Here is a 25,074-nt window from a genome sequence, read left to right on the forward strand (position 1 = left end):
TAGAGGTTACCAGGGTCTGGGGGTAGGGGAGAGAGAGAGTTATTATTGCTTAATGGATACAGAATCTCTGTTTGGGAAGCTGAAAAAGTTCTGGAGATGGACAGTGGTGATGGTTGTACAACATTGTGAATGTACTTAATGCCACTGAATCGTACACTTAAATATGGTTAAATGATAAATTTTATATATATTTTACCAGAATTTAAAAAAACAGAGTCACAGAATCTAGTGGGGCTAGATAAGGGTATAGTTGAAATAAGAGTTGATGATTATTGCAGTTGGGTGATGGAATACATGAGGATTCATTGTACAGTTCTCTACTTTTGTGGATGTTTATGTCAATAAATTTGAAAATTTAGATTAAATGGACAAATTCCTGCAACTGAGGATCTCTACGAAAGGTGATTATCTTGAGGGACAGTGGATGAGGAGGAAAGTTAGGCTTTGAGGGCAGTGATTAGGGGTTTCTCTTGGGTCAAAAGAGTAGTGATACTTGAATAAGTGATTCAAAAAGTCAGGAGATCGTTGTTGCAAACTAAGATATTTGGAACTGAGATTTTTGGAGATAGTAAAGTCTTTATTATTGTTTTCATTACATTCAGCAGCCGTGTAATAGCCACTACCAATTGACAAGGTCTAGAATATAACCATTGGAGTGAGAAGATCATATAGGATGGAGAAAATTATTGTTGGAAGAGAGAAGGCCTAGATGTTGCTGGCTAAGTTACATTGATATTAAAATCACCAAGAGTAATAACAGGAGAAATAACGGAGAGAAAGACAGTGAACTGAGTGCTAAAATCTTTGGTGACTAAAGAAGAGATGTGCCTACCAAAGAGGAATAGCAGGTGGTATAATTCAATAGCACATAGTACAAAGAAACCAGAATTTTTTAGAAGGGTAAAGAAGGAGAAATCATCTAGAAGGGGCAAAGAAGAGTGAGGAGGAGACCCATATCACCTGCAGGTTCTGGGATATATGAGAAAAGACAGCAGTTAATAGGCTGTAGAGGAAGCAGAGTCCTCAGGAAAGCCAGGCTTCAGTTAGAGCAAAACAGTAAAGAAAGTGTTCAGACGAGAGAGGCTGCACAGTTCCCTGCCAGAGTGCTGCCTGGTCATTTTGCCCTTTTATCTTTCTTTTGATTCCCCATTTACTCTTGACCTGATTTGGACATAATAGTGGACAGCATGGGATATCAATAATCATTCACTCAACGAGTCATACAGAAAGATGGGAACTCCTGTGACAGACATGGTACAATACTCACTTTTGCCCTTATTATGGTTTCATTACCTTCAAAAGCCATGTAATAGCCACTACCAATTGCCAAATGAGCCATAAAGTGTACTGCTCTTACATTATATTCCTTGCAAGGGTGCAAGGATGAATAAATTCTTTTTTAAGTTGGAAAGCTCTCAAGGCTATCTTGCAGTCAAAAGGCGTTACTCTAAAAATGTTATATAGCTTATAGCATTGAGTAGTTACAGCAGGGGAAAGGGCTTACCTAGCAGGTGCCACATCAGGGATTCTGATTAAAGGGAACTTCTAAATATACATTTAGTCAGCTACTCCAAAAACCATTATGACTTTTCAGCCTTCTGTACTGTGTCAATGTTCTTGCCATGGAAAGGTCTAATTTTTATTTTAGTTTAAAGTGAATTAAGCCTTCTGATAGAATTAAGGCTGAAGGATAATTGGTGTTTGATCTCATGATTAGCTTATCTTATAAAATTTGCGTGGACCACATGGTCTGTCTTAGAGACATCTGGCAGTCTAGTATGTCTGCCCTTCTGTAAGCAGGGATACAGCATGGATGCTGAGTGTGATTGGTACAGGGCTGCAGCTAATGGGTTAGGATAAGCAGCAATGAGCTGTCAACGTGAGCATAATGCTATGACAGATGTCCCTTTCTAGGGTAACTTGAAGAGAAGATGAAAAGGAGTTGAGATCTCAAATCAGAAATGTTTCTTATACTCTTTGGTTTATGTTCTGTTTCAGTGATGACAGTATGGGCTATCAATATCCATTCACTCTACGAGTTGTGCAGAAAGATGGGAACTCCTGTGCTTGGTGCCCATGGTATAGGTAAAGTGACCTTCCGCAAAAGAAACATTTTAGTAGAATTGCAGCTTCAGATGTTATACCTTTTTCATAAGGTTTCCAGTTTTTAGAAATAATAGTAAATAATGAAAAGCTTGAAATAAACTTAGAAATTGTTCATTTATCTCTTCCTTGGTGAGATCCATAACTAAATTTTGCTCTTGAGACTTAACTGGTTTTATGAACTCTGTGGTCCTCATCAAATTCATAGTTTATGATCAACATTTATTATTCTATTGGTAGTGAGGAAAGTACCAATTCCAGACCTAGTTCTGCTCCTTAAATATAAATCAGTTTAGCAATTCTGAGCCCAGTAGAACATAGTCTACTTACCATACTTTTCCAGAAATCTGTTTTTGGTTTTTATAAAGAGTTATGGAGATTGATTGGTCAGTACTGTTCCAGCTTGGAAAATGCCTGAGTGCTGAAGTCAGCCTTCAGAGAACTGTAATAAACTTATCTAACTGAGTTTAAAGTAGAGTTGGAACCATGACTTTGTCATGCTTCCCCCCCGAAAAAATTTTTATATACAGTTATTTAATGTGTCATTTTATAAACAAGGAAGTAGGTGTTGTTATACCAGATAAATTGTCCTACCTCAGAGCATTAAATAACTGGATTTAGATTTCTTTAGAAGTGTATTTTCTCAGATATCCAATTCCAATATTATTTATTTGCTATAAAGTTCACATATTGATGTGGATTAACAAATGATTATCAAGTGCTTTGAAGAATCAAAACTTGAGAAGTGATAAGCACGATGCCCTGAAATACTAATAATTATTATTATCTGTTCATGCATTTAGCAGTCTAAAGTTAGAAGCCCATGACAAATTGTGAAGCCCAAGAAAGAAAGTCGCCAAGAAGAAAGGGAGAATATTTCAGATAAAGAAAATTTGGATACCTTCATAATTATTTCTTCCTCAGTAGATCTTTTTCCCCCCTTTAGATTTTGCAGAGGGTGTAAAATTGATTGTGGAGAAGACAGAGCTTTCATTGGAAATGCCTATATTGCTGTGGATTGGGACCCCACAGCCCTTCACCTCCGCTATCAAACATCACAGGAAAGGGTAAGTATTTAGGGCCACCATAAGATGATGCCTTTTATATATAAAGTTTTTCCCAGTTTAATTATATCATGCCATTTAGGTTTGAGACAATTTTTTTCTTTTCTTTTCTTTTTCTTTTTCTTTTTCTTTTTTTTTTTTTTGAGGAAGATTAGCCCTCAGCTAACATCTGCTGCCAGTCCTCCTCTTTTTGCTGAGGAAGACTGGCCCTGAGCTAACATCTGTGCCCATCTTCCTCTACTTTCTATGTGGGACGCCTACCACAGCATGGCTTGCCAAGCAGTGCCATGTCCACACCCGGGATCCCAACCAGTGAATCCCAGGCTGCCAAAGCAGAACGTGTACACTTAACCGCTGCGCTACCAGGCCGACCCTGTGTTTGAGACAATTTAAATAGAACCAGACAAACATTCATTGGCATTCTCTATGGCACTTAATATAGTGACATGATTACGTGAATGTGAGTTTACCCAGTATTAGAGTTAACTGTATTGGGGCATTAAATTTCAAAAATACTAATAATAAGTAAATCTTGTAACAAAACTCTGTGTGTAATTAAGAAATATATTCTCTGGCCATGACATACCAAGCAGTACATATCTCTCTGTCTGCTTATTAATTATTACTGAAGCTGCAACATTTGATAACCACAGTTACTTAGCTCAGATGCATCCCAGAGCTATAGCTGCTGGCTTTAATGGGCATAGTGATCAGAAAAATTAGAGAAAGGATTGAATGTTTTGAGACTGGGCACCTAAGAGTGCATCTCAGTGACTGTTCTTCACCCTTAGCATTTCTCTACTGCCACTCTCTGGCCAGAGCAATTTTGAAATTTTGAAAACTTTACTTCAAAAAGAATATGAACTCCATACCTAAAAATTTTTGCTAAATATTGTTTGAAGGGTAGATTGATTAGACAGCTGGTCGGTAGAGATAGGAAGAATCTGATGGAGAGGCAAAAGCAACAGAATCAAAAGAGGTTTTTTAGTCACATGAAAAATTGTAGTGGCTCTTGTGTTTATATGGCTGTCGATGGAAATTTCCTTCACTATTCCTCCAAGTATACCCTTTAAATAAGTTAGTAATGAACATTGACTTTTCTGTCTTTTTGTGCTATTGAGGAGTGAGTAGGGAAACTACCACTTCCAGACCTAGTTCCTTATTTGGATCCCTAGATATGCCCCCACACAGTCTGAGGCTCCTGGCAGCTCTCACTGGCCAAGGATGAGTGTAATTTGTGGATACTGGCCAAATGAAAGATTATTGGGCTAAAGGAAGCTGAAGAGAAGTTGATGTTCTATCATATCATGCTCACTTAGCAAGGTAATTCAGTAACCTCAGCCATGCTTTGTTTGAGGAGGGAACATTTTAGCTATTGATAAAAAGATTCCTAAATCTTTGTTAGCACAAGATCTGACAAGACATTATTGTGATAAGACACTCCTGTCAAAAGTGAGAAATTATTTGGCTCTCTAAATCTCTTTCCCTTTTTAACAAACCCAGTGTGCAATCTGAAAAGCTCTGGAGGACATCCTGCTTCTAGGAAGAAAAGTCTACGTGACCTGTTAAATCTCATCCCATTTCCACTTTTAGAGATGCTCTTAGGGCACTATGGAAACCAAGTTGTTATTGAGATATCCTGCCTTGCTGGGGAGTGGGGCCACATGACTTAATTTCTTCCTACATGTGGTTTTTGCATGTGCTTAGAGAATCCCGTAAACAAAAGGAGATACCTTGGTTCAAAATTGAGATTATTGCCCACGTTTTATGTTTTTTATTCCAGTGATTTTCCCTTCTAGGAATTGATCCTAGGGAAATAATCTATAATTTGCTGACAAATCTTCATCATGGCATTTTTTAGAATAGTAAACAATTAGAAACAACTTATATTTGTCCCACCTTAGAGGAATGGTTAACTAAAACGTGATACATTAATTGAGTAAAATATTATGCAGTCATTGAAAATGACGGTTACAAGGAGTTTTTATGATGTATATGAGAAGATACTTGTGATATCAGGTTGTTTTTTTAATTTTTTATTATTTTTTTATTTTAATTTTTTTTTTTTTGAGGAAGGTTAGCCTGAGCTCACTACTGCTGATCTTCCTCTTTTTGCTGAGGAAGACTGGCCCTGAGCTAACATCTGTGCCCATCTTCCTCTACTTTATACGTGGGACGTCTACCACAGCATGGCTTTTGCCAAGCAGTGCCATGTCCCCACCCGGGATCCGAACCTGTGTACCCCGGGCCACCAAGAAGCAGAACATGCGAACTTAACCGCTGTGCCACCAGGCCGGCCCCAGGTTGTTTTTTTAAAAAGCAAAATATAAAATTTTATGTCCTGAAAAATCTCTTCAATATAAAAAAATACTATTTAGGAAAAGGACAGAAGAAAATCTGCTCATGTTTTGACAGTGTTTGCCTTTGTATTAAGAATATAAAAGGATCCCTGCCTTTATACATTTTTCTCTGCTTTCCAAAATTTCTACATGAATATTTTATTTGGTGAGCAGAAAAAAAATAGGCAATTATTTTTATTCTTTTTATTTTTCCTGTTTGGACCTCATATTCCTCAATAGAAAATTAAACTAGATAACTTCTTAGATCTCCCTCTTTTTCTAATACTCTTATAATGTGTGAAAGCTATTACTTCATTCCTTATGTTTTGTTTTAAGGATGAGCTTTCAAGCATCTTAGAAAAAAAGGAAGAGGATGCCAATAAGTAATTGAGACTATTAATAGTAGAGGATCTGGGAATGGATCCCAAGAGGTAAAGGGAATCTTTGTCATTTAGGGAAATTTTGTTGATATATAAAAATTATTGTCAGTCCACAAATATTTTTTTTATCAGTCTTCCCTCCTCCCAGTTTCCCTCTAACTCTATAGCCTGTATGTTCCATAGAAAATATAGTCAATAAAAAGCAACATTCTTTACTAGCTTACTGTAATTTGTGGTTGGCCATAAAGTATCTTTGGGAAACATAATAAAGATAATGTTTAACTGACTGTGAGAAAGAAGACATTACTGTATTTGTACACCTCCTTTTCTACTCTGATTCCAACAACCATAATACAGTATGTTTCTTTTTGAAGCATGTCAGTTTTTCCCTTGGATAACCAGCTCTAAGGATGATAAGAGTATCAGCAAAGTAGTCAGTGACCCAAGGTCAAGCCAGGTTTCGCTTTCTGAAAAGAAGAGTTTTCCTCTAAGTTCCCTATTTTAAATGAGTTCTTTAGAAATGGATGATGATGCAATGTTAAAACCCTGAATTTTGGGGCCAGCCCCATGGCAGAGTTGTTAAGTTCATGTGCTGCGCTTCAGCGGCCCAGGGTTTGGATCCTGGGCGCGGACGTGGCACCATTCGTCAGGCCATTTTGAGGCGGCGTCCCACATAGCACAACCAGGGACACTCACAACTAGAATATACAACTGTGTACTGGGGGGCTTTGGGGAGAAGAAAAATAACTAAAATAAAACCCTGAATTTCATGATCAACTTCATCCTTGGCAATTTATGGAAGCATTTGATAGCATGTGACTCAGCCATCCTCTCATGTAGGGAAAAAGTCGTACCTGAAAACCTATTCTAAACTGAATGTCCTGAGCTGTGCCCATTTGTAATCTAGGCAGCCCAGTGTTCCCATCATGATTTCAGGAAATTGCCTCAATCAAAGAGAACCAATTCACCCCTGGAAGGGAGGAGTAATAAGTCAGGTGATGGACATGTGTGTGACCTTTGCCAGAAAGAGAGGAATTTATTGTTGGACTTGCAGTCCAGGCTCCACCTTGGAATGAAAAGATCCCTATGTGAAGCCTCATGGTAGCATTCATAGTCCTGATACTATGCCTCAACCACCATGATTCTTGATTGATTATTAAGTGACAGCCAAGAATTGGAGAGGGAAAAATTCTTCCTGTTCTGTTGCCTTCTAGGTCTCTGCTTCTCTCCCTCCTCCTGATCCTACACAACCTCCAACACGCATCCTTACACAACTACTCCCCTTTCCTCTCTCTCCTTTCCTATACTTACCACTTTCTTGCTCCAAAGCCTAGCATGCTGGTTAACAGGACCACAGAGGTTTGGGCAGGTAGTGGAGACCTTCTCAACAAAATCACACTCTTTTGAGCCTGCTGTTTCTTTTATTTCCATCTCACATAAAAGGGCCCCACGAGGGGCCGGCCCGGTGGCATATCAGTTAAGTTTGCACATTCTGATTCGGTGGCCCAGGGTTTCCTGGTTCAGTTCCCGGGTGCGGACATGGCACTGCTTGGCAAGCCATGTGTGGTAGGCATCCCACATAGAAAGTAGAAGAAGATGGACACGGACGTTAGCTCAGGGCCAGTCTTCCTCAGCAAAAAGAGGAGGATTGGCAGCAGATGTTAGCTCAGGGCTAATCTTCCTCCCCAAAAAAAGGGCCCAATGAGGCAAGAGGCAGTGATACACATGAGATTCTGATAGTTCTGTGTTACATGATATCAATATGCAAATGAGGTGTGCCCTGTGGGATTTAACACTGGTATGTTGTCTTCTCATGGTGAACTTTTCTATCTCCTGTCTTACTTAATCCAGGTCTGGTATCTGTTCCGTGATATTATTTCTCCTAGTCTCTATAAAGCTTGCAGCATACTAATAACATTCTGTCTTTCTGGTTAAAAAATAAATGGCCTAATATCAATACCCCTGGCTTGAGGGCCAGCTCATCATATGTAAGCTGTTTTAGGATTTCAAAATTATAAAATAAGCAGTTCCTTGTTTGTTTTTGTTTTTGCCACTTTGAAGCATTCAGAAATCTTTCAAGAAAAGCTGTGGTCATGTAAATAGAAATTTGATCCAGGATGCTATTGATGTGATATTTGTGACTAAACGTACAGATGCTGTATTTGCTCAGACTCTAATTTGGGTTGTATTTTCTTTTTCTTTATGTAGAATAAAAATGAGGGTGAGTCACCTAGAGGATGATGCATAGCCAAGTGACCATTTTAAACTCCCTCTCTCTCTCACTTCCACTCCTTCCCCCATGCCTCCTGTTCTCTCCACCTGCAGGTTGTAGATGAGCACGAGAGTGTGGAACAGAGTCGGCGAGCACAAGCTGAGCCCATCAACCTGGACAGCTGTCTCCGTGCTTTCACCAGTGAGGAGGAGCTAGGGGAAAATGAAATGTACTACTGCTCCAAGTGTAAGACCCACTGCTTGGCAACCAAGAAGCTGGATCTCTGGAGGCTTCCCCCGGTCCTGGTAGGTTACAGCCCTGCCTCTGAGAAAGCAAGAGTCTATCATAAAGGAAAGAAGCCATGAACAAATAGGAGTTTTTGTTTTTTGTGAGAATAAGACCCACTGTGCAACAGTGTTTGAAACACTTTGCTGTGCAAGGTTTTTTTTTTTTTTTTTTTTTTTTTTTTTTTATATATATATTTTTTTTTTAGATTTTATTTTATTTATTTATTTTTTTTCCTTTTTCCCCCCAAAGCCCCCCGGTACATAGTTGTATATTCTTCGTTGTGGGTCCTTCCAGTTGTGGCATATGGGACGCTGCCTCAGCGTGGTCTGATGAGCAGTGCCATGTCCGCGCCCAGGATTCGAACCAACGAAACACTGGGCCGCCTGCAGCGGAGCGCGCGAACTTAACCACTCGGCCACGGGGCCAGCCCCGCTGTGCAAGGTTTTTATGTTGCACACAGAGGTTAATTGTTCTACAGATATTTGCTACTTCCTGCTCCTGAAGAGCATACAGCCTAGGAGAGAGAAGTCATATAGACCAATTACTGCAATTTGTAACAATATGTCAGAAGTGCCACAAGTGGTACAGTCCGGTGAATTTGAACCTCAGAAGAGGGTGCAGATACTGCTGGCTGTAGGGAGAGAGGAAGCTTTAGGTTCACGCTTAGTGGACTGTAGAAGAGCAGCTAAGCCTGGAACCTCCAGTCCCACTCTGCTTGGTCACATGGTCGCAGCACACTGCTGAGTCAAGTTTGTGTACACAAGTGCAGTGGGGCTCATGTGTTCTTTTAGATCTGCTTTACCTCTGCCTTCTCTTCATGGATTAGGAGACTCTCCTGTTGCTTGTCAGGAGAGTTTGAAGTGACAAATCTTCCTATTCATTTAAGAAAGCTTTTTCGGGGGGCAGCCCCGTGGCTGAGTGGTTAAGTTCACGCACTCCGCTTCCGCAGCCCCAGGGTTTTGCCAGTTCAGATCCTGGGCACAGACATGGCACCGCTCATCAGGCCATGCTGAGGTGGCATCCCACATGCCACAACTAGAAGGACCCACAACTAAAAATACACAACAATGTACCGGGGGGCTTTGTGGAGAAAAAGCAAAAAAAAATAATATTAAAATCTTTTAAAAAAAGAAAGCTTTTTCCTTAAGGGTGGAAGTATCATATCAAATGTAACTATAAGCCACTGGTATATTTTAACCAGGCCGTGTATGTATTTTTGTATTCATGTCTTCTTCCTACTACTCTGTAAGACTGTGAATGTAGATTTTTCTTTCGTTAGACTAAAACAACTTCCCAGGGAAGAAGGCACAAGAAATTAATAACATTGACTAGCTAACTCGAGGGATGGGAACTGAGGGAAGGGAAGAAGAGGGCAGGGGCAGGTAGGTGGGAAGGGGTAAAGTTCTGTTTTAATTGAGGTATAATTACTGTGGAATTAAATGCCTAGATTTTGAATGTCTAATTTGATGAGTTTCAACAATTATATAAATACTCATATAACCATCACATAAAACATGTCATGGAGTAAAGACATTTATAAAAGCTATGTTTCTGAGGTCTTTAAAGAATAATAAAGAATAAATATTGTGTTGAGAGCTTGATGGGTTTTTATTAGATCCATACACCAGCATGCCCCTTAGAAAGGGATTCTCTTTATATAGACAGCGAATCGTTAAGCATTTAGGGTAGAGGTAGCAACCGAAGATCTGTGCCTGCCCTAAAAAGCATAATAACACTGTACAATACTAGAGGAATTCATTGCTCTTAAAAAGGAAAAGAGAAGCCAAAAAAGAGAAGGGAGATTCTTATGCTCTTCAGGACAGTGAAATTCCCTGATAGCAGTCAAAAGAGATGGTAAGAAAGGAGAGACCTCCTATTGGAGGTTAGGTAAGTGTCCTCTATAAAAAACTCTTCCATTTTTCTTCAGAGTATTCAGTGTAGTCTCCTATCCTTATGAGTGTGTTTGTGAATGGATTTTCTATGATATTGGAAATAGGTAGAGGTCAGTGTAGGTCATGAACCCAGAAAACAGGATGTGGAAATATAGGCTCGTAGGATGTTGAAGAAATTTGGAAGAGAGTTTCGGATACACACAGGCTATGAAATTAAGGAGATTACCATGTTAGCTACATATATAAAGGGCAGTAGCCCCACTGATAACTGTGTTACGTGGTAAAATATATTCTTTTTGGAAAAAAATGTTCTGTTATATATTCTTGAACATTCACATGTATTAGACTTGGATCTTTTTACTGTAAATTTTGTACCTTCAGAACCCTTTACTGCATTTTCTACCTTTTCTTCTCCAGATTATTCACCTTAAACGATTTCAATTTGTAAATGGTCGATGGATAAAATCACAGAAAATTGTTAAATTTCCTCGTGAAAGTTTTGACCCTAGTGCTTTTTTGGTACCAAGAGACCCGGCTCTCTGCCAGCGTAAACCACTCACACCCCAGGGGGACGACCTTTCTGAGCCCAAGGTTCCGGCAGGAGAGGTGAAGAAAGTGGATGCCCAGAACTCAGCTGGGGAAGAGGATGTGCTCATGAGCAAGAGCCCGTCCTCACTTAGTGCAAACATCATCAGTAGCCCGAAAGGTGAGGAGGCCTGGGGAACCTCATGGAGCCCAGACGTCACTCTGCGTGGGGCTTTACTGGGACCCCTGTAGGCTGTATATTTCCCTCTGTCTTCCACTCTGGAGCAACAGCTTGGTGAGGTGGAAGGAACCTATCTGGAATCAGACCTATCTAGATTAGAGCTACATGACTTAACAAGAAATACACCCTCCCTAGATCTATTTTCTCATTTGTAAAATGGAGATAATACCAGGCTCACAGAGTGTGAGGATTTGATACATCAGGAGTGAAGCACTTTGCATAATGCCTCACATAAACTGAACATGAATGCAAGTTGTCATCCTTCTTCCCTTACAGCAGAGGTTTTCAAAGTATGGTCTGGGAAGCCCTAGAGGGTCCCTGAGACCTTTTGAGAGGGCTTGGAGGATTAGAACTATTTTCATAAAAATACTCAGACAGCATTTGCCTTTTCACTCGCATTCTCTCACAAGTGTGCAATGGAGGCAGAGCCAGCATGACACATGATGATATTGTCAGTGAAATAATGCTTGCATATTGTATTTTTTAAATTCCTCAGTTTTAATTTCTAACGTGATAAAAACTAAGAGATATAACCCACACAAACAAAAGTTCTAGATGTCCTCAGCAATTTTTAAGAGTATATAAGAAGCTAGGGAGGCTATGACCAAAAAGTTTTAAGACCCACTACGTTATAGGAGTTGTGAGACGTAGAGATAATAGAGAGTTCCCAGTACCATGCCTAGCAATGGTAACTGCTTAATAATCGATAATCTTATTGTTTTAATATAATTTTACAGAGGAAAATATGTATTTGTAAAACTCCTTAGTCTAATAACATTGTTTTAAAGTGGATCTGACCAAAATCACCTTTCTGCTATTTTCTAATGGTACTTTACAATTTCAGGACATTGCTGCCTTTAGAGGCTTGGCATTGACTGAGGAAGACAAGAATGTAACTTACTGGCTTCATAATAGGAACTGAAGAGTAGCTAGTTAGGATGCCCATCTTTACCTTTTTGTGTGCACTTGTGAAGTTGGCTTAAAAGTTAGCATTTGGTGGCCAGTTTACTTGTGGCATTTGAATTTGTGAATCTTTCCTTCTCTCCCTTTCACAGGTTCACCTTCTTCATCAAGAAAAAGTGGAACCAGCTGTCCCTCCAGCAAAAACAGCAGCCCTAACAGCAGCCCACGGACTTTAGGGAGGAGCAAAGGGAGGCTCCGGCTACCCCAGATTGGCAGCAAAAATAAACTGTCGAGTAGTAAGGAGAACTTGGATGCCAGCAAAGAGAATGGGAGTGGGCAAGTTTGTGAGCTGGTTGATGCCTTGAGCCGAGGGCACATGCTGGGGGGCAGCCAACCTGAGCTGGTCACCCCTCAGGACCATGAAGTAGCTTTGGCCAATGGATTCGTTTATGAGCATGAGGCATGCAGCAATGGCTACAGCAATGGTCAGCTTGAAAATCACAGTGAAGAAGACAGCACTGATGACCAAAGAGAAGATATTCATGTGAAGCCTATTTATAATCTGTATGCAATTTCGGTAAGTGGTTTGTTGTGTGGTTTTCAGAATGATCTGCATTTTTCAGTGGCTTGTTCATTCATTCATCATTTTATCAGGGCCTATTTATTTGCTAGGCATTGAGCCTGGTGATAGACAAAGTTAGCAGTAGATATCTTGGCCTTTTGGTTAGAATCCACGATGTTCACAGTGTAATGCTGGGAATACTCATGTAATCATTATAACTGGAGTCACAGGTTCAAGTCATTCACAGGTGTGTGTTCCTAAGGAATTTTTACTTTCTAAAAAATAATTACAAGGGCTGGCCCCGTGGCGTAGTGGTTAAGTTTGGCATACTGTGCTTTGGCAGCCCAGGTTCTTGGGTTCAGATCCTAGGCACAGACCTGCACCACTTGTCAGCCATGCTGTGGTAGCGACCCACATATAAAGTGAAAGATGTTAGCTTAGGGCTAATCTTCCTCAAGCAGAAAAAGAGCAAGATTGGCAACAGATGTTAGTTCAAGGTTCATCTTCCTCAACAATCACAGCAAATTACAACTATAAAATGGTTAAATTTGGAGATTTGGAATTTTGCTTTTTGTTTTGTTTTTGGAAAAAGATAAATGATTCCAAAACATTCTTTCTTAATCTCCTAAGTGTTCAGTGTTTTCCTAATCAAATCCTAGTACTGTGCCCTGGCCAGGGATTTTCAACTACTAACATACCTCCACTTTCCCCGTCTTACAGTGCCATTCAGGAATTCTGGGCGGCGGCCATTACGTCACATATGCCAAAAACCCAAACAGCAAGTGGTACTGTTACAATGATAGCAGCTGTAAGGTAAATATCCCCAATATTTGAATAAAAGAGACAGAAATGTCAACAGATCTGGGGGACATTTGTTGAAATAATGGACTCTCTCCTGAATAGGAAATAGATATTTCTGCTAGAATCAGTATATAGATGCCTTCAGTATTAAAGGAACAAAAATGATATGCAGAGTAGAGAATGAAAACATGAGTAGTGAGGGAAAAAACGGGTATTGGTTACTGAGAAAAAGTTCTTGTCTTTTGAACCATTAGAATTTGATGAAGGGTTTTCTTTTTTTTTTTTTTTTGGTCATTCTTTTGACTTGCCTATGGTCAGAATATTTTCCCCAAAAACAAACAGTGAAAATAATGGGGCTTATTTTAGGGGCAGATATGAGGCAGCCAAAATATTAAGCTGATTGAAAGTAATCAGAATAGGTAGTTAAAGCGAATTGGTCCCCCCTTCCCTGGCAAGGAATAAGAGCCAGCTTAGTGATGACTTCTTTGTTAAAGACTTTTCTTGCCCCTTCAGGAACTTCACCCTGATGAAATTGACACCGACTCTGCCTACATCCTTTTCTATGAGCAGCAGGGGATAGACTATGCACAATTTCTGCCAAAGATCGATGGCAAAAAGATGGCAGACACAAGCAGCATGGATGAAGACTTTGAGTCCGATTACAAAAAGTACTGTGTGTTACAGTAAAGCTACCACTCTGGCTGCTAGACAGGCTGGTGGTGAGGGAGGTAACTCCCTGTAGCTGACATTTGGCAAAAGCATCGCTGAAAGGCAGGCTAAATGTAGTTATTTTATCCTGTGACCCTGAAGCACAAAATAAAAATCCTAATTAAAATAGCAGTTAACATAACAGTAGTAATAATTTTGTTTGGAAGTGTCTCACACAAGCTCTCTGGTAGAGAACTTTCAGGCAGAACCCACCTTTAGCCTGTAAACAAAAGGGTTTGGCACCGGCCACCTGGGACCAAATAAGAACTCAATTGTGCTTGTCCAGATATGAACAAACATGTAGTGAGTATAGAGTTATCAATAACCATAACAAAATACTAAGAATTTCCTTGGAGTCAAAGTAAAACAAAAAATTACAGTGTTGTCTGGGGACGACATGATATGCTACCTCCTTTTTCCTGAAGTTTTATTCCATTATATTGACAAGATGGAGAAAGCAAGATCATGAAGGTGTGCAAAGGATTCTTGTGGCACGGACACAGATTTTTCAGTTTATTTTTTAAACCATTTTCCCACTTTGTATGTCTTTCTTGCTCTTTGTTTTTGTTGTTTTTGCGTTTGAGACACACCCAGTCATTGGTGGCAGAGCCATGTATAGTGGTCAGTCTGAAAGAGAGAATCTCTTAAGAGCTGTGTGCCTTCTACCCAGGGCTTTAGTTGGGAGACCCTGTAGGAAAAAAAGCATCCTGGGAAATCCAGCTGAAATGGCCCTCCAGATGAGAGGCATCTTACTTTGAGGATACTTCAAGTGTCCTCAAACTCTATTCCCCTGCTGCTGAATGTGGTGGATTAGTTGCCAATATTTGCACCATCTTCACATGCGCATGTTGCACAAAGAGCTTATGAGAGGCAAAGTGACATCAAAGCTAGATGGTTTTCACTATTAGTGGTTGTTTTTTCTTTGTTTCTTTGTTTTGCACTTTATAAAAAGAGAATACATGCAAATGAACTTTTCAAAACTTATTCATATTTGATGGCTGTAAGGGTTGTAAATTAACTTGAATGGGTTATTTTCCCCCTTCATATTAAATTTAAAAACAAAACACATCCCAAACACTGATAATGTGTATTTTTAATGAAATTGGTGGTTTCAGGAAGTAAAATTTTGTTTTGTTTGCATGTCCATTTATTTTTCTTATTTTAGTGTTTGTCTTTTTTTTTTTTTAATTTCACAGTATTGGTCATCAAAAGTTATATTTCTTTGCTCACTTCATTTTTTCCTCCAATAATTCAAGACTGGAACAAAAATATAAATGTTATTTATTTCAGGCAGCATTTTATTTTTCTTGTATTGTTTTTAAATATATATTCAAAGTAAATATTTCACTTTTTTTAACTCTTTTTTATTCATCTGGACCCTGGAAGTTGATTCTCATTAATTGTCGGATTCCATTACCTTCCTTCCTCATTGATAGTTGGTCCCGATGTAATTAAGCATTTATGTTCTGATATCTGAGGGTGGTTACTATCCACTTCTTCTCAGAGCATTTGCAAAGGTTGTCTTAAGTGTGTAAGTTGAAACCCTATTCAGAAGAAGACTATAATTACAAGTAGGAAGGAGTAGCCTAAATGGTATAATGTGATGAAGTCAGACAAAATGCAGACTTTATAGTTTCATGGTTTTCAGTATATAAAATCTGTCCATTCCTACCTGGACAAGTCCCATGAAAAAGTGGAAGATTTTAAATAATTTCATTACAGATGTTTTATTTAAGCAGGTAGCACAATCTACTAATGTTGATTGATCTGTGTTTATTATATTGGTTGTAATTAATTTTTTTAATTCATGACTAGCAGGAAATTTATTAAATTAACTATTAACTACATTCACCTTGTAAATTAGTGTATAAAACTTGTTGACAATGCACTGACTCTAGAAAGATGTTGATGTACATAAATAAAGTGTAAATAAAATAGTGTTGATGTACTGAAATATGAACTGTATAAAAAAGTATTGGTAATTGTATATGGAGTGTACTTGTTTATCTGTAACTATTATCCAAACAAATTAAATACTGTGGATGCATCTATGTGCTGTTTTTCCTCTATACAAGTAAACACAAAAACAGTCAGATTCTTCAGCCTTTCTCTCCGTGATCCTGTTTTAATTCTCCTCCTTGAATAATGCCTGCCTGACTCATAGAGTGGATGCTCCATCTCGGAGAGAGTGGAGACTTTGTTGAAGGTAGAGCAAGATACCTGCAGGGACCAGGTGAATTGATTTAAACTTGGCTCACATTCCTGTTACTGGTGAACTGAGAATTGATGAATGAGGTCTTAACAATAGTTTTCATGCAGTTTAGGAGATAAGGTGAAGAAGAAGAAGACTTCTCATTTGTGTAATGTCTTGAAATGATCCTGGCTTTCTAGGAGCACTGAGAAATTCCAGATAGCGTGGTTTTCTCCAAGGAGGCAGGGGGTAGTGTTGAGTCAAAGATTTAGAGCTGTGGGCTCTTCACCCTCAATCCTTGTATTTTTACCTCTTTTTTGTGTGTGTGAGGAAGATTGTTGCTGAGCTAATATTAGTGCCAATCTTCCTCTGTTGTATGTGGGGTGCCACCACAGCGTGGCTTGATGAGTGGCGCTAGGTCTGCGCCCAGGATCCCAAACTGCAAAACCAGGGCCACTGAAGCAGAGGGCACAAACTCAACCACTACGCCACCAGGCCAGCCCTGCCCCTGTTTTTAAAGATTTTTAGGGCCGGCCCGGTAGTGCAGCAGTTAAGTTTGCATGTTCTGCTTCTCAGCAGCCCGAGGTTCACCAGTTCAGATCCCGGGTGTGGACCTGGCACCGCTTGGCAAGTCATACTGTGGTAGGCGTCCCACATAGAAAGTAGAGGAAGATGGGCATGGATGTTAACTCAGGACCAGTCTTCCTCAGCAAAAAGAGGATTGGCAGTAGTTAGCTCGGGGCTAATCTTCCTCAAAAAAAACCAAGATTTGTATTTTTCCTTTTTCTCCCCAAAGCCCCCCACTACATAGTTGTTTATTTTTAGTTGTGGGTCTAGGTGTGGTATGTGGGACGCTGCCTCAGCGTTGTTTGATGAGTGGTGTCATGTCCGCGGCCAGCATCCAAACTGGCGAAACCCTGGGCCGCTGAATCAGAGCGTGCAAACTTAACCATTGGCCATGGGGCTGGCCCCACCGCCCCTGGTTTTTGCCTTTAAAATTAGAATGCTTACCTCTCAGGCTTATATTAAGTAAATGAAGTATATAAATGCCTGGCACGGTTTCTTGTAAGTGCTCAATGAATGTGAAATTCTACCCCCATGAGATTCACTCCTGTTTTGCAAAGAGGTTTTATTACTCCCTTGCTCTTCTGACGTTACAAGAATTTAGTAGCTCTCTGCTCACATTCTCCAAAAACAGGAATACACGTTAAAAATGTATAGAATGAAACGTGTTGAATCAGCAGCAATGGTAGCGTGTTTAAGGAAACGAACAAACAGGAAAAGGATCCAAAAAGTCATCAAGATGAAGCATGACTTCTTAAGTGCCAGTGTCTCTGGGTTTTTAAAAGACAACCTTGAGGGGCCTGCCTGGTGGCATAGTGGTTAAGTTTGCGCACTCTGCTTCGGGGGCCTGGGGTTCGCAGATTCAGATCCTGGGCGTGGACTATGCACCCCTCATTAAGTCATGCTGTGGCAGTGTCCCACATACAAAGTGGAGGAAGATTGGCACAGATGTTAGTTCAGGGCCAGTCTTCCTCACACACACAAAAAAAGACAACCTTGAAAAGGACCAGCTTATAGAGATGGGCAAGCATTTTGTTTCTAGTTTCTGAATGACCCTGTAAATTGAGGGAGATCTTCAACCTCACAACCTCTCTGGCTGAGGGTGGCAATTCTACATGGAATCTCTCCATCACTTAGTGGCCTTGTTCACTGTGGGTTCTTTTCTTAGTTGCAGATACAATTGAATTGGAGTAAGTTGATGAATTGCCACATTTTCCCCAACTATTTTAAAGGCTGAATATAGAATTTTACTATGCCAGAGCCGAAATGTGTAGCTTAGAGAATAGAGATCCAAGTTTTCCTTGATAGTATACCAGCAGGTTCCTTAGTTTTGAAATCACAAAGTCAGAAATACATAGGGGCCGGCCCGGGGCTGAGTGGTTAAGTTTGTGCGCTCCGCTGCGGCGGCCCAGAGTTTCCCCGGTTCGGATGCTGGGCGCAGACATTGCACCGCTCATCAGGCCATGCTGAGGCAGCGTCCCACATGCCACAACTAGAAGGACCCACAACTAGAATATACAACTATGTACCAGGGGGCTTTCGGGAGAAAAAGGAAAAATAAAATCTTAAAAAAAAAAAAAATTCACACACCCCTATGATCAGAGACCCATACAAGTAAGAGCAACAAAAAGAGGTTATCTTTAGGTTTGCCAAACTTTTTGAATAATGGGAAGCAAGATAGTAAATAAGAGGGCAAGACTTGCAAACTCGGAGAGCCTACAGGGACCAGGCTGGGAAGAAAATGTAAGAAAAGCAGGTCCAGCCGTGGATGAGAATGGGGAGTAGTGGGGACTGTGGTGAGTTCTGGGGCACGCATCCATCTTAAGGTTTCATTTGATTGTTGCCATGCAGGAATGTGGGCCCCAGTGTTACTTTTTCCCCCCTAAAGAGAAGCCAGAAATCCAGATACTAATACCAGATACCCAATTTAGAAATGTTGGTGATTGATTTTTTAAAAACTTTAAACATTGTACTGTCCAAATAAAACCTATCTGTAAGCCAGATGCAAGCCACCAGTTTATGCCCTCTGATAAGTAGAAAGGTCATGGACTTTGAGCCCATTAAGTCAGAGGTCAGATCACCAGTATAACATAGCAATAATGTTGTGATCAAGTTCATTGCCAGTCTAGAGGCATACAGCTAACAACCTAGAGCACGTTCTAGGTGCAGAGCTCTGTGCTGAGTTCTCTGGGGACAGCAGTTCCCAACTTGGCAATTCATCAGCATCATCAGAATCAACTAGGAGCTTGTTAAATGTGTTTATTCAAGGGTCCCACTCATCACTGTTGTATTACACCATTCTGTGCCTGTCTACACCCAGATTTATGAGGTCATCTTCTCCCATGCAACCCAAGAATCTGCATTTTAATAAGTTTCTCAGGGGAGATTCTTTTGAAGCCAGTTTGCACTGGTCTGCAGATTGATTGTTTATGGAAACCACTGCTCCAGAGAATGAATCATTACTTCCAGTCTAATTAGGGAAAGATGATATGCGTATGCACACATGTAAGGAGGAGTGATGGTAATTAACCAAAGCTCCCTGGATATAATTGTCTCTGATGAAGTGCTGACTGAGGACATTAGGCAGTAGGCTGTTGACAAAGTACTAGGGAAAACCAAATGGGAAAGAGAATTGAGCTGCACCATGAAGTAAGATCAGGATTTTATTGTCAGAAGCATGCAGAATAGTCTAGCAGTCTAGACAGACAAGTGAGCAGAGGTAGTGCATTCCAGAGGCTGTGTAGACCTGTTAGAGCTGAGGTGAAGGTGCATGAGGAACACAGTGGAACATACCAAGCAGGCAGAAACCATGTTGTGAAGGCCTTTGAAGGTCAGACCAATTATAATAAAAGTGTCTCACATTGCCAAGTATTTTGGTATGGTTGCAAAACATTTTCATATGATTTAGCTAAGTGTACACTAATCTATTTGAGACTATTTTATTATAAACAAATTATTTTTTTGGAGGAAGAATAGCCCTGAGCTAACATCTGCTGCCAATCCTCCTCTTTTTCCTGAGGAAGACTGGCCCTGAGCTAACATCCGTGCCCATCTTCCCCTTTTTTATATGTGGGACGCCTGCCGCAGCATGGCTTGCCAAGCAGTGTGTAAGTCTGCACTTGGGATCTGCATTGGTGAACCCTGGGCTCCCGAAGCAGAATGTCCAAACTTAACTGCTGCGCCACTGGACTGGCCCCTAAACAAATTTTTGTTTGTGTGATTTAGCTTTCTCTTCCATATACACAATTCACTTTTGCTGAAATTTCTCTTGATAATGAACTTTGGATCTTACCACAAGCCCAAAAGGAACGCAGATGGATACCAGGCTTAAAGTGCTCTGGGAAAATCAAAGTGAGTGGAGGGAAAAGAAAAAAAGAATCAGGCAGGAGGTGGGATAAAACTAGAAGGGCTTTGGAAAGGGAGAGAGCATGCTGGATAAAGGAGCCCAATCATAGCTGTGTGCAGTCTAGAGAACAGAGGAGATGAGGCCCAAAAAGGAGGGTGGGCTGGTGGAGGTGTCCAAGGCCCGTGGAGGCCACAGGGGCGGGCTTCTTCAATTCTCCACAGCAGGATCCTCTGCTGCTGATGGCTAAACCCCAGTGCTCACTGGAATCATAGGTCCAGTACGGGGAAGGGGACTTTCATATTGGGAATCATCGGGCAGCCTTCCAGATTGGATCAAGAGATGGCCATGGTTGTCAGAGGTTGTCATAGCCCCAAGTTCAAGGCGGTCATCTTAGCTGACACCACAGAAAGGAATGGACCAGGAATTTAGTCTGCAGTGTTCACTCTGCTCCTTGCAGAATTTTATGACCTTGAGCAGGTCACTTGTCTCCTCTGCGCCTCAGTTCCCTTGGTGAATAATGAAGGGGTTGCATTAAGTCAGTGGTCTTCAGCTTTTATTTTGAAACAACGTTGGGACTGGACTCTTTCTTCCAACTATGTTTTATCTGAAGGACGCCTAGCTAAAGCCTGAGGCTGGAGTAGCTCTGGTTGAAGTGAGCGTGGGGGTGGGGTGCTGTTGAGCAACCTGTGAGGGCACTGGATCAAATGGCCAGTTAAGCACCTTTGACCTTTGCGCATTCAGCAAGTTGATCACGCGGTGCTGCTGCAGGGCCTGAGGAGCTCCTAGAGAATTGTCCCCAGCAATTGAGAGATTCTCATTTGGTTTGGAAATCACAGTGGCAGCAAGGGGGACCTTTCTAAAGCCATTTTGCTACTCTCAGTACATCTGGGCAGGGAGGAAAAGCCAGGCAAGTAGGCTGGAAGCCAGTGAGCATCCCCCTACCCCCCACCCCGTGCAGAGACCACAGGTAGTACCTGGAGCACCTGTGGCTCGGCGGCTATGGGGAGCCAGCCCCAGGGCCTGAGGCCTTTCATTGAGCCAGCTGGAGAAAGTTACTGTTGCCACTCCTTATTTGCAGAGCTCCCTGCGGTTTAGAGCTGCAAATAAACATCCTCTCTCTTTGGGAGAGATGGGAAAGGGAGAGGGCAGAGTATCAGCCACATATGAAATGTTTATTGAATACCTACTGCATGGCGTGAGGGATAGTCCTGCACGTGGAACCAGAAGACAAGCTGGAGAGGGCACTTAGATGTTGAACAGACTATGTGCCAGCCGACTTGCTACGCATGTTCCGTTGGTTATTTAACGCTCACCACAGCTCTGTGAGGGATGCATCGTCATCCCTTTTTATAAATGAGGAAACTGAGAATAAGACTGTCTCTTGCCCGAAGTGTCACACAGATGGAACGTTTCCCAGCTGGATTCAAACCCAGGTTAATCTGGCTGCTTCTACACCACCCCACTTCCCCCTGAACTGGAGTCTGTAATCCACCACTTAGCAACTCCTAGCAAGACAGTCAATCACTCAGCCTCAGTGGCCCTTTGTGGTCTTTGACAAGGGATCAGGGTCGTCATGACTCTGACTATCTTACAGTGTTGTGACAAGCACTGAATGAGAAAGTGAATGTGAAACCCTTTTACAACCAGTAACACATTGGGGGGGGGGGGTGAGGGGGCGCGCAGATTGAGGGTCCTCAAAGCAGCCTCCTCCTCCTCTTCCTGGAAGATGAAAAACTCTTGGGAGCAAGTAGCCATGCAGTGACTCTGGACAGAGACAGATGTGCTAGGTTTGTTCTCTTCACCTCTGGTGGCCGAGGGAGTGGGACAGAGGGAGGAAGAGGGGTGCAGAAGGGGAAGTGGGACTACGGAGGGAGAAAGAAGGACTCTGGGTCAGGTCAACAACTCTAGCTCCAAAATGGACCTTGGAGTGTCTGATAGTATCTTATAAGGGATTTAACGGGGATGTGATGGTTCCAGAGGCAGGATGGGAAGGACAAGGATTGAATGAGCTGTTCTTGGGAAAGCGGCTGCCAGCCGCGGCAGCCATGAGATAGATTCCTGTGCTCCCCACTGGGCCTCTGCCAGACTGGGCTACCTGATGATGCTTAACCCACTGAGGACAATGCCTCCTCCCTTAAGCTGGGGGCTTTTCCTTCCTGGCCTTTCCTGGGGAAGGTAGGGAGAACAATTGAGCCTGGCCGTCTATACCCAGGTGTTTGCGCTCATGAGCCTGGGCCCTAAACCAAATACCACATGTCCATCCGGCCACCATGACAGGCCCATCACACAGCAGGCAGACTCCTCAGCTGCCTTCCATTCAGTCCTGGCTGTGCTGGGCTTCAGAGAGGCAGCCCATTGTCTTTTCCCCCAGGGTTTATGAGCTCAGCTTTGGTTTTCTCATCTCTCCTCTTTGATGATAATGGAAGTAGTAGGCCTTAAACCAAAACTGATCTATGTCAAAACAGGAGAGAGAGAAAGAAAAGAAAGAGAAAGAAAAGAAAGGAAGGGAGGGAGAGAATGCCTAAATTTGGAGGAAAATCTAAACTCTGTAACTGATTTGAAAAGGCATGAATCAAGAGCCTGCTGCACTGCCCAGGGAGCACCCTTCCGGAGGCGGCACAGGTTTGGCTGAAACATTTCATCTGTCATCCTGTTGGCATTGACAGTTTGTTGAGGAAACCCTTTCCTCCTCTAGAGCGCAGGCCAGCCTCAGTCCCTGAACTTGAATCATCTCCAAATTCCACGCAGCAGCATCTCACGAATCAGCTTCTGTGCCAGCTGTGCCGGCCTGGCCACAGCAGCCTCAGACTCAACGAAATGTCACTCACTGTGGTGACACAGGTTTCATTAGAACTTACTCTTACCCCCTTCGAAGTCCCACTCTCCCTCTACATGTTGATGGCAGCCTCTGGAAAGTAATGCCTTAAACTAGTCATTTCAGCTGCCATGTGGTATCTGCTGGGCAGGACCACCCAATCTTCTGGGTACCCCTCAGGTAACCCCACCACAGCCTCCCTCAGGCATCCTCTCTCAGACTAGGCACCAGAGTCAGAGTTGCTCACTGGTCTATACAACACTAGAATCTTCCCAAAGAGAGCTGCTTGCCCCCCACAAGCAGTGTTAGAGTTTTGGTGAAATTGCTCTTTTCGCTTTCATGCCACTTCCATTCGCCTTATGACCCCAACGTGAATCCCAGAGGTTGACTGATAGAGGCCACACCAGACTCCAAGTCCTTCCTCCCCTACAACTCTGAAGCTTCACTTGGACCCAGCATGTCACACCCAACCCCTTTCTCTTACGAAAGGTGTCTCCCAGGAGACCATGCAGGTGGTAGACCCAAGCAAGTCTGTCCTACTGATGAGGATTATTTCAGGCTGGTTACTGTTAAAAACTGCAGATGAGAAGGAGGCTCTGAGGACTGGAATTTGCTTGCCCTTTGATGAGAGACATTTGCATTTGTGAAGGAATTCTCCGTCTGTGGGGGGTGTCTCCCTCTCTGCCCCAGGAGGAAGGTGGGATGGCCTTATCTCTGGAAACTCTTAATGGGGAAGGCAAGGACTTAAGTTGTTTACTGTCTGGCAAGCTCATGCAACTGAGCCCCCCCCCCCAACCCCAACATCCTCCTTTGTCTTTAGCTGAAGATAATATTTAAGGTGGTGGCTCCTGCCATTTACTTAATCTGGTTTGATTCTTATCTAAAAGTTATAGGACCATCCAATAACCAGGCCCTACCGGCACTGATACCATTTTAACAACTGTTTTACATATTCTTTCCTTTGTCTTGTAAATAGATAACGCACATACCTATGCCTTAACTTTAGCCTACTCTCAACCCATGTTTGCAGCAGCAGCAGCTCTTCCTGCCCGTGGGTCCTATCCCCACGCAGCAGTTCTGACTGCCCATGGGTCCTGTCCCCATGCTATTCCATACTATTCTCTAAATAAAACAGCACTACTGCCAGACCTTGAGAGTCCAAGAAATCTTTCTTTCGACTCCTCGGCTCACCGACCCCGCATCACTACCATGCTCCAAGCAGCTCTTGATTACAGCTCAACCCCAGGACTGCAGAGAAACCCACAGCTTAACCGAGAGTGAAATCCCAGTGCGACCTGTAACCTCATGGAGACTGTGGCCAGGCCAGGCCTGCGGGATGGAGGGTCAAAGTCACCCAGGGCCCAAGGTTGGGAAGCGGATTCCCTGAAGAGGACACATGACGCTGGGGAACAGCGGGGCCGAGGATCAAGCACCTCGTCCACCCAGACCCCACATGTGGAAACAGCTGTTCAAACCATAACAAAACCAGGTTGATTGCATCAGTCACTGAAGCAAAGTCGGCATCAATAGAGCTCGGAAAACCAGGCCTATCCCTCAAGATTGCCCCATGGGCAAGGTAAATATTCAGTAAGGTAAATATTTAGTCCTGGGAATGATGCTTGCTAATTCTGTGCTTTGCTATTATTTTTCCTTTTATTCGTTTGTCTGACAAACGATCTGTGTGGCCAGCCTTGGCTTGGCACTTCCACACTGATGGCTAAGATGTCATCCTCCAGTCCTCCCTCAGCGTGTCTTGGTGGGGGAGAGTGAGGGGAGCAGAGATTGGGGATGGCTTCACAACGGAGTCATTTTTCAGGTGGATTTTGGCTGCTACGTAGACCTCGTGAGAAGGATCACAAGAGGGTGAGGGGCAGCGGAGAGCATTCCAGGTCTCAGGAACAGCATGTGCCCCCAGCATCTCTAGCTAGCTTGGTGATTTCTACATCTGGTCTTCCCTGTAGGTGAAGACCCTCTAGAAGCTCTTGCAGGCCAGCAGCACTCGGTCGAGGGAAGCAGCAAGACCACAGGGTTTGTAGATCTGGCGGCCAACTGGCTGGCAAGGAGCCAGTTCCTTTACGTCTCTAAGCCTCAGATTCCTTCAGAAAAATGGCAGAGCATGGTGATGATCAGAGGGTGAGCT

The 25,074-nt window shown here is 42.3% G+C and overlaps 1 protein-coding gene across 1 annotated transcript in view; it reads left to right on the top strand.

The window, feature by feature from the left end:
• Window positions 1-16,065, top strand: part of USP32 (ubiquitin specific peptidase 32) — a 215,336-nt gene extending 199,271 nt beyond the window's left edge. The window contains exons 28-34 of the mRNA XM_070562389.1: window positions 1,999-2,085; window positions 3,050-3,170; window positions 8,212-8,403; window positions 10,696-10,984; window positions 12,100-12,524; window positions 13,230-13,322; window positions 13,824-16,065. Coding sequence (XP_070418490.1) covers window positions 1,999-2,085; window positions 3,050-3,170; window positions 8,212-8,403; window positions 10,696-10,984; window positions 12,100-12,524; window positions 13,230-13,322; window positions 13,824-13,997 — 1,381 coding nt within the window. The 3' untranslated portion in view covers window positions 13,998-16,065. The remainder of the gene's footprint in view (window positions 1-1,998; window positions 2,086-3,049; window positions 3,171-8,211; window positions 8,404-10,695; window positions 10,985-12,099; window positions 12,525-13,229; window positions 13,323-13,823) is intronic.
• Window positions 16,066-25,074: the final 9,009 nt, after the last annotated feature.

Source organism: Equus przewalskii, chromosome 10 (genome assembly GCF_037783145.1).
Source record: "Equus przewalskii isolate Varuska chromosome 10, EquPr2, whole genome shotgun sequence".
Lineage (NCBI taxonomy): Eukaryota > Metazoa > Chordata > Mammalia > Perissodactyla > Equidae > Equus > Equus przewalskii.